We start from the raw sequence: 8,658 nt of genomic DNA on the forward strand, positions 1-8,658 counted from the left end.
GAAAAAATCTCAGATGGGAGAAAAAATCCCATCTGAGATTTTTTCTCCCATCTGAGATTTTTTCTCCCATCTGAGATTTTTTCTCCCATGGGATAATGGTGGGATAATTGGTGGGACTGAAAATCCCACCATTCTCCCATGGGATTTTGATATTTGGGACTTAATATTTCTCAAACTAGATAAGCTTGTTAGTTCAACATGAGATTATGTGCTACTGCTAGAAAATCCCACCAAGTAATATTAATGTTTTTTTGATATCGCAATTGGAAATGGTAGTAAAAAGTCCGGACTATGTCGTGTCCGGAGTTAAATGTCGCACTGTTTAATTAAGGTCTATTGTCTGACCAGACGGTGTACTGTACACTGATAATCTGTTAATCTTACCCCGTTTCTCAATGTGTATAAATCTGGTCGGATGTCATAAAATTTAGTCTGATCGGCTGTTCTTCTGAAAATCGATTTTGAAATAACAATCATTGAACATGTTGAAGACCGACTAGATTTTGACAGATACTTACCGCTGCATTTAAAAAAAATAAAAAAAAATAACGAATTAATTAAAATTATTCATGATGTAAAAGCAGGGACATATATAGGTCCCTGGTAAAAGTCAATCATTTGTATACCAGTAGCCCCCCCCCCCCCCCCCAAAAAAAAAGACAGCGATTTACACCATATTTTTTTAAAGTAATATGTATTTTGTGTTCATGGATAAAGATAATTTTAAGAAAAAATTGATTTTGGGTATTGAAAATTTAAGATATTTCACAAGGACTTGCTCCCGGCGTGTAATAATTATTTATTTTTAAAAATCATATACACTGAAAATAAAAACAACGCATGTAATAATGATTTTTTTTTTTAAATAATATACGGTAGTGATAAAGGATGTTTTATTTTATTATCACTGTAAATGATTTTTTTAAAAAAAATAATTATTAGACACTGGGAGCAAGCCCCTGTGGCTATTAGCTAACTTTGTTCTCAGTGGTCTCAAGTTTATGCATGTTGTCAAAAAACTCGTAGAAATTACGATCGAGACAAAATTATGAGTTGGAATAGATTTTGCGTAAATGATATTAAAACAACTAAAAGTTAGTTCAAAGATTCTAGTATATAAGATGCGTAAAAGTTTAATGAGGTTTGACAATTAAGTCACCATTAAGCTAAGCTTAAAGGTGGCTTAATGGTAGCTTAATGAAGTTTGGACATTAAGCACCTGTAAGTTGCAGCTTAATGGTGGCTTAATGGTGGCTTAAAGGAATTAACTTCTTTAAGCCACCATTAAGTCACCATTAAGCTACCATTAAGCGATTGCTTAAAGGTGGTCTTTCGTCTTGTGGCTGTTAATTTTTCTGTTGTAAAGTACAGTTGAACTTAATTGGAATCTCAAACACGGATATTATCTCAAAGGAACTTGACGTTACTTATTTTTCTTTTTAAAAAACACCCCCTACCTATAATTAGGTAGAACGGTATATTTTTTAATAAAAAGAAAAATAAGTGATGTCAAGTGCCTGCATGTGCTTAATCTATACAATTGTACATGAAATTTAAGTATCTTGATTACCATGAATACAAGTATATGTCGACATGATTTTATTGATTGATTGTATATTGTTTAACGTCCATCTCGAGAATTTTTCACTCATATAGAGACGCCATCATTTGTGATGCTAATCTTGTCCTATACTCAGCACTCAGGGCCATTGAGCAGGGAGGGATCTTTTTCTTGCCAGCACCTACTGTGTAAAGTCTTTCCTCTTGTCTGTTTGTTGGCAAACCATTAAACCTATAGGCGTACGTATAACTTTTGATTGGTGAGAGGTATGGCTTTCATATTTCACATATGTATTCCTTAATTGTGTCAAGGCCTACCTATATATACCAGTATAGTTGACCTTTTGACCTTGACTTTGGAGATTTGACCCACTTTATCAAAAATTCACCAAACTTTTATCTTGGCCATAACATATAAACAGTTTGAGCTAAGGGTTTTAATAATTCACATGTGTATTCCTTGTGGCATATTCCACTAACTAGACAGTGACTCCTTAAATATATATCCTGTAAATATAAGTGCATTTACAGGATTTTACAAGGTGTTTAACTGTAGGATATATTTTTACAGTGTGGATTATCGTGTACTTCCCCATTGAGGACACGGTCAGTCACCCAATCAGATTACAAGAGGTGAAGACGCTGATGGGGGACACGGGGGAGCAGGCTGGACTGAGGGAGGGAGACACCTGTCTGGCCCCCTACTTTGTCGGGGATAGACTCCACACAGCAAAGATAATCAGATGCACAGGTACAAAACTAAGCACTTATCTGCTTACTGTAAATCACTTTTTATTCGCGAGAACTTTATTTTCGCGTAATTACGCGAGACAGTGTACTCGCGAAAATTTAATTCTCGCGTATAATATCATTCCTTAAGAATATATAAAGCAATAACCACAATTCGCGAAAATTTTGTCTCGGTAATCAAGAGTCAATGACTATCTCGCGAAAATAAGGTCTCGCGAAAATTAAGTGATCTACAGTATACACTGCCTAGTTAATGTGAGATAAATTTATAATAGAATTATGTTATATCTGTTTTAGGAGCAGTATATCATTCCTAAGTACATTGATATCTGTAAACATCTTCACCTTAGAACATGCTTTACTTTTTACACACAGATCTCCTTTATAGAGTACTGAGTCATATAAATATTAAATAATCTGTATGTAAAGTTGAATATTGACATGTTTGATTTGTTCCAATCATTGCTGTTGGCAGTAGGAGCAGAATATGCCATTATTTTGTATTAAAGGAGAGGTTAAGACTTCAGTACATTTTCATATTAGAATTTTGTCCATTTGCAGGGAACAGAATAAAGCTGCTTCATGACTATGCCAAGTTACTGAATTTAAGGAAGAGAACTGACGGAGACTTCCTATCTGAGGAGGAGACAATGGAGCACAACACAGCAGAAAATGACACAGGTCTAGTATAGAATATAAGGATGGAGCACAACACAGCAGAAAATGACACAGGTCTAGTATACAATATAAGGATAGAGCACAATAAAGCAGAAAATGACACAGGTCTAGTATACAATATAAGGATGGAGCACAATACAGCAGAAAATGACACAGGTCTAGTATACAATATAAGGATGGAGCACAGCACAGCAGAAAATGATATTATATATAGAATATAAGGCAGGATTTGGGTTTCACTTTTAGAATTTTTTAAAATTCCTGTCATGGTAGTATATTGTAATGGAGAGACTCATTCTTATCAAAAATATTGCATATGACGTTAGGGTGTGTAACGGCCTTGACACAAGGTCATTCTTTCAAGTGCAGACTTACTGGCAGAAAAAAAAAATGCTCATTGATTCTCACAAGAAGGCAAATATTGGAAGTTACAAGTAATGTAGGTATACATGTACTTGAAAAAATGATTGCTTTTGACATTGTCATATTCTGAACCTAGGTCACTTTGGCAAGTACATGGCACCTGATCCCACCTCTGATGGTTATAGAGGTCCATGTTTGCTCTGCTCCCAGTCAATGTTTTAATGGCCTTTTGCACTTGATAACTGAACATTATCTCCATACATGTATTTCATTTTAACACAGGAGTCATGGGACAGGTATCAATGCAATATTAGTATTGTGACAAGATGACAATATTTCTTTTTAACTATTTTCAAAGTACAGTACAAGTCGTTTATTATCATAGTAAAGCACTAATTAAAAGTATATCCTTTCTGTAATTGCCCTATTTAAAAGTACAATTCTATAAATCAGTACATATTGTATTTTGCCATTATCTATTTTAGGCTCCATTTGGAAATATGCCAAAGCTGTAGGTGGTGAGATTGTAGGTGGACTGACAGTGTTGGCGGCACCACTGGTTTTGTCAGCAGGTAGTGTGAGTGCTGTAGTGGCAGCCACCGTGATGACTAAGGCGGTGCCTGTCCTGGCCCTCACTGCCGCGGGCGTAGTCGCCGTCAGGGAAATGGTCACAGAGGATCACGAGACTACAGAGTCTGAGGAGAAACACGTATCTAAGCCTACAAAGACAAGCAAATCACAGGCTCCACAGAGCCCAGAGGCCACAGAAAAGGACCAATCAGGGAGCCTGTTATCTGGGGCGGGGCTCCGGTCAGCTGTGAAGGGCGTGTTTAGCTGGTTCTCAGGGCCGTCCGAGGGCGATGGTAACAATTCATTCATTTTATACTTGTTCTCCTGAAAAAGGTCAAATTGGTTACTTAGAATATTGTTGATTTTTTCTAAATCAATATTAATAGTGGATAACTTGGTCACTGTAAACATGCTTAAATTATTGAGGTTAGAAATCTTGGTAAAGAACTTCAAAAATCACCAAATAATTATTATTTACTTTAAGCATTTTCACAAGCTACAAAACAATTTCATAAAATGTGTAAGCAATTAAAATCTGGTTTCTATAAAACTGTAGCTAACACTATTAATGAACTGAACCCAAAATGTACAAGAAAATTTTGGAATTCTTTAAAATCAAACATGCAAAATCAGGTTGAGGCAGAGTCACCCATTAAAATATGTCAATGGGTTGACCATTTTCATACTCTATTAAATTCTAACGAACATGACATAGGTATGGATATTAATTGTGAAGTTGACAAAGACAAACCCCTAGACTTTCTATTTACACCTAAAGAAGTACAAATAGGAATATCGAGCTTGAAATCTGGAAAAAGCTCTGGTTTAGATCTTATTCCAAATGAATTTATTAAAATAAGTTTTAATATTTTCCTGCCTGTACTGGTTAAACTTTTTAATAAAATTCTTCAGAATGGCAGAATGCCAGAATTATGGAACCTCTCATTAATCACAACTTTGTATAAAACTGGAGATCCAGGAAATTGCAATAATTATAGAGGATTTAGTGTAACAAGTTGTCTCGGTAAACTTTTTAATAGACACCTTCAAACCCGACTTAATAATTATTTAGAATCAGAAGGGTTGTTAAGTCATTTTCAGGCAGGATTTAGGAAAGGATATCGTACAACAGATAATGTTTTCATCCTCAAAATTTTAATGAACAAGTACCTGTTTAATAAAAAGAAGGAATTATTTTTGTGCTTTGTTGATTTTTCCAAAGCTTTTGATACTGTATATAGACCAGCTCTTATGTATAAGATTTTAAAAAAGGTATTGGTGGAAATTTTTTCAATATTATAAAACATATGTACTCTACTACAAAATGTGCTGTAAGACAGGGAAACCATTATAGTGAGTTTTTTGATACAACATTAGGAGTTAAACAAGGGGACAATTTAAGTCCTACTTTATTTAATATTTTTGTTGACGACTTTGAAAATTATTTTGATAAAGTTATGACCTACCCTGTATGTTTAGGTGATTTAACTTTTAATCACTTATTTTTTGCTGATGATCTTGTTTTATTATCAGAGTCAGCTGAAGGTCTCCAAAATTGTATAGACAGTCTTTCAAGATATTGTATAGAGTGGAAGTTGCATGTAAACTTAGAAAAAACAAAGGTTATGATTTGCTCTACCAGAAAAATAAAGAAATATTATGCATTTTATTATAACAATAATAATATAAATATTACTGATAAGTACAAATATCTTGGTGTATTTTTACAATCAAATGGCAATTTAAAACATGCTTGTGATGGCCTTGCTGCCAGAGCCCGAAAAGCTTATTTTGCCTTAAAGCATAAACTACCCTTTGGCTCAAATCTGTCTCCCAGCTTGTGGTTAAAGCTATATGAATCAATTATTGTTCCAATTTTAACATACTCTTTAGAAATTTGGATCTCTGATTTTAATACAAATCCCAATAATTTTGATAAAACTCCTTTTAAAAAAATCCAAAATTTTATCTTAAAAAACATCTCAGGTGTCCATAATAAAGCATCAAACTTAGCAACTAAAATTGAATTAGGTGTTTTCTCTGTACATACCAAAATTTACCAGCTTGTTTTTAAATATTATTCCAGATTGGAAAAATTAACAAAAACAAATAATAATTGCAATGTCTTGCTCAAGAATGCTTACTTGGAAGATACTCGATTGGCCAGTGAAAATAAAAAATGTTGGCAAAGTTGTGTAAAATCAATACAGAAGATGTTAGATTTTAACTTTGACACAGATTTTAAAACTTTTAGTCCTAAACTTAAAAATTTCTTTGAAAATAATTTTTTTTCTGAACTCCAACACATTAACAATACTCAATGCGGTAAGCTGTCATTTTATAGTACATTATTCAACTATGATGCTAAGAAACTGGAAATCCAACCATACTTGTGTTTTCCACTTCAAAAGAATTTATTTTCTTATCTTTCCAAGTTAAGAATAAGTGCACATAAGTTGTACGTAGAAACAGGTAGATACTGTAATCCTGTCATTCCTAGAGAAAATAGATTTTGTTTCCAATGTAAAACTATTGTTGAAGATAAAAAACACTTTTTATTTGATTGTCCTGTGTATAAAAATGTCAGAAAAAAGTATTCGAGGTTACTAGATGTTAATAACTTTTCTTGTTTGCTTAATCCACATAACTTTGTATCTACGAAACAAATCTGTCTATATATAAGAGACTGTTTTGATGTTAGAAACAAGCTTACAATAGTATAATATTTTGCAATACATGTATATGGCTAACAACACATTTCTGTATATAAATATGTGCTTTAGTGCCAATAAAGAATTGAATGGAATTGAATTGACTTGTGACTTGTTATTTTTGACAGATGATAAAGATTCCACCCATGTTGACAGTGCCAAGGATAAAACAGAAGACAGCTCTCTGTGTAAGAACTTACTGTCAGAAACTGCATATAGCAGTACAGAATTATATCATTAGCATGATTAGAAATCATTGCATTTTGTCAGTGAAAGAATTAAACCATCAGAAATCCTAGGGCCAGCTTTGTGTTGAACATAAAGGTGTACTTTAAATTTGTACGTATTTTAAATATGTTGATTTAACATGTTTTTATAGTAATAGATTTTAGTGAAGATGAGACCAAGAACTCATCAACAGAAAGGGTCCCTTCTGTAAACAGCTGCACACAAGATAGAGCCTCAGCTCAGGACATGATGAATAGTAGCCGAGGTTAGTTATAAATACTGTAGGAATTTAGGCTGGACTGAGGACATCGGCCTGGATAGCTCAGTGGTTAGAGCACCTGACTAGAAAATTAATACAGGGGTCCTGGGTTCTATTCCCAGTCCAGCTATATGTTTTTCATTATACATATGTAATATGTATTGATGAATTATCAATGTATGTTTACTCATCCCTCCTTTCCATATACTGCAGTACAAGTGAACACAGAGAGGTTACAGTTGTCACATTAAAACTGTCTACCATTTATTGAGGAAATTATAGAATTGAAATAAGGGCAAATGCTTGATAACTTCACAGGGCATCCATGCATTTCTGGATTATACCCCCCTCCTCCTGTTCAATATACAGTATATCATGATCTGGTTTCATTTAAATTTTAAAAAACAGATGAATGTGTGATGTATGAATGTATGTTTCATGCTAAATTCTACTGTACATGAGAAGTTTCTGAGGATGAGGTGTAAACTAGTTTCCCTCCCTTTCAGACTGGCTGACTGTGGAGAACCAGCAAATGTGGGAAGAGGGGGTGTGTAGAGTTTGTAAGGACAGCGAAGTGGCTGTTCTGTTTGACCCCTGTGGACACATGTGTGCTTGTCTAGACTGCTCAGTGGTTCAAAGACGATGCCCGATGTGTAGTCAGTTCATCAGCGTTCATCACAGGGTGTACAGGTCATAGCTACTGGACAGGTGATGTTTTGAGTGAACTACAAACATGTATTTGATATCAAACATTACAATAATTTATCTACATGTACCTGAAAATTGTAATATTTTGGGCTCAGTGGATATTGTTCTTGGAGCCCGGTTGTTAGATCAGCAGATTGATCATGATACTAAAAAACAATACTGGTTTTAGTTTTTCATATAATCATGCAGTGCCATATTTTTCGGTTGTTTATAGTTATATACTGTACTTATTCTGTTGAAAAGAAGAGTAGCTCAACTCAGAATTTCGTTTGACACCAAATATAAAGCATGTTCAGTCTTTATCAATTTTTGAAATTCACCCATCTAGTTTGAATAGAAAATTTTGGAAAAAAGAATAAAATGTGGTTATTATATACCTACATTTGACATTTATTTTTTTTTCTTGATTAAAGCCCGAGATAATAAGCACCGCCTTCAGATTAACCTGGTCTGTATTCCCCTGTCAATCAAATAAATTAAGGTCCATCATTGGGTACTTGAAAATGATTGACATTTAGCTGCTAGTCCCTGTGTATATCTCTCTCACCTTGTTTGACACGCGTGGCCATCATCAAATTAACTTTCGGTCTTCTGATGTTTACCGCTAAGTCACAATCGCAATGAGGAAGCCATTTCGATTCAAACAATTTTAGCCTGATTATATTTATTAATTGATTGTAATTATCTGTATTACAAACATTGAAAAATGAAAATGTTCTCATATTGTTTCAATTAAATAAATCAAGATTGTGTATTTTTTTTCTAATGAAAAGTGCATAGGTGACTGAAATCTTGTTTTCATTCGTAAAGAGATTCTTGTTTTGAGACGCG

The 8,658-nt window shown here is 33.9% G+C and overlaps 1 protein-coding gene across 1 annotated transcript; it reads left to right on the plus strand.

Moving 5' to 3' along the window:
- Window positions 1–2,131: 2,131 nt before the first annotated feature.
- On the plus strand, window positions 2,132–7,965 carry LOC134243537 (uncharacterized; the record flags this gene model as incomplete). Its single annotated transcript, XM_062725797.1, has 6 exons — window positions 2,132–2,311; window positions 2,872–2,991; window positions 3,837–4,214; window positions 6,761–6,820; window positions 7,012–7,125; window positions 7,626–7,965. Coding segments are annotated over 6 exons (1,043 nt in total), but the record flags the coding sequence as incomplete, so codon positions are not given.
- Between the last annotated feature and the right edge of the window lie 693 nt (window positions 7,966–8,658).

This window comes from Saccostrea cucullata, unplaced genomic scaffold, assembly GCF_032062105.1.
Source record: "Saccostrea cucullata isolate Sc308-1 unplaced genomic scaffold, CSIRO_AGI_Scuc_v1 ctg13707, whole genome shotgun sequence".
Taxonomy (NCBI): Eukaryota; Metazoa; Mollusca; class Bivalvia; order Ostreida; family Ostreidae; genus Saccostrea; species Saccostrea cuccullata.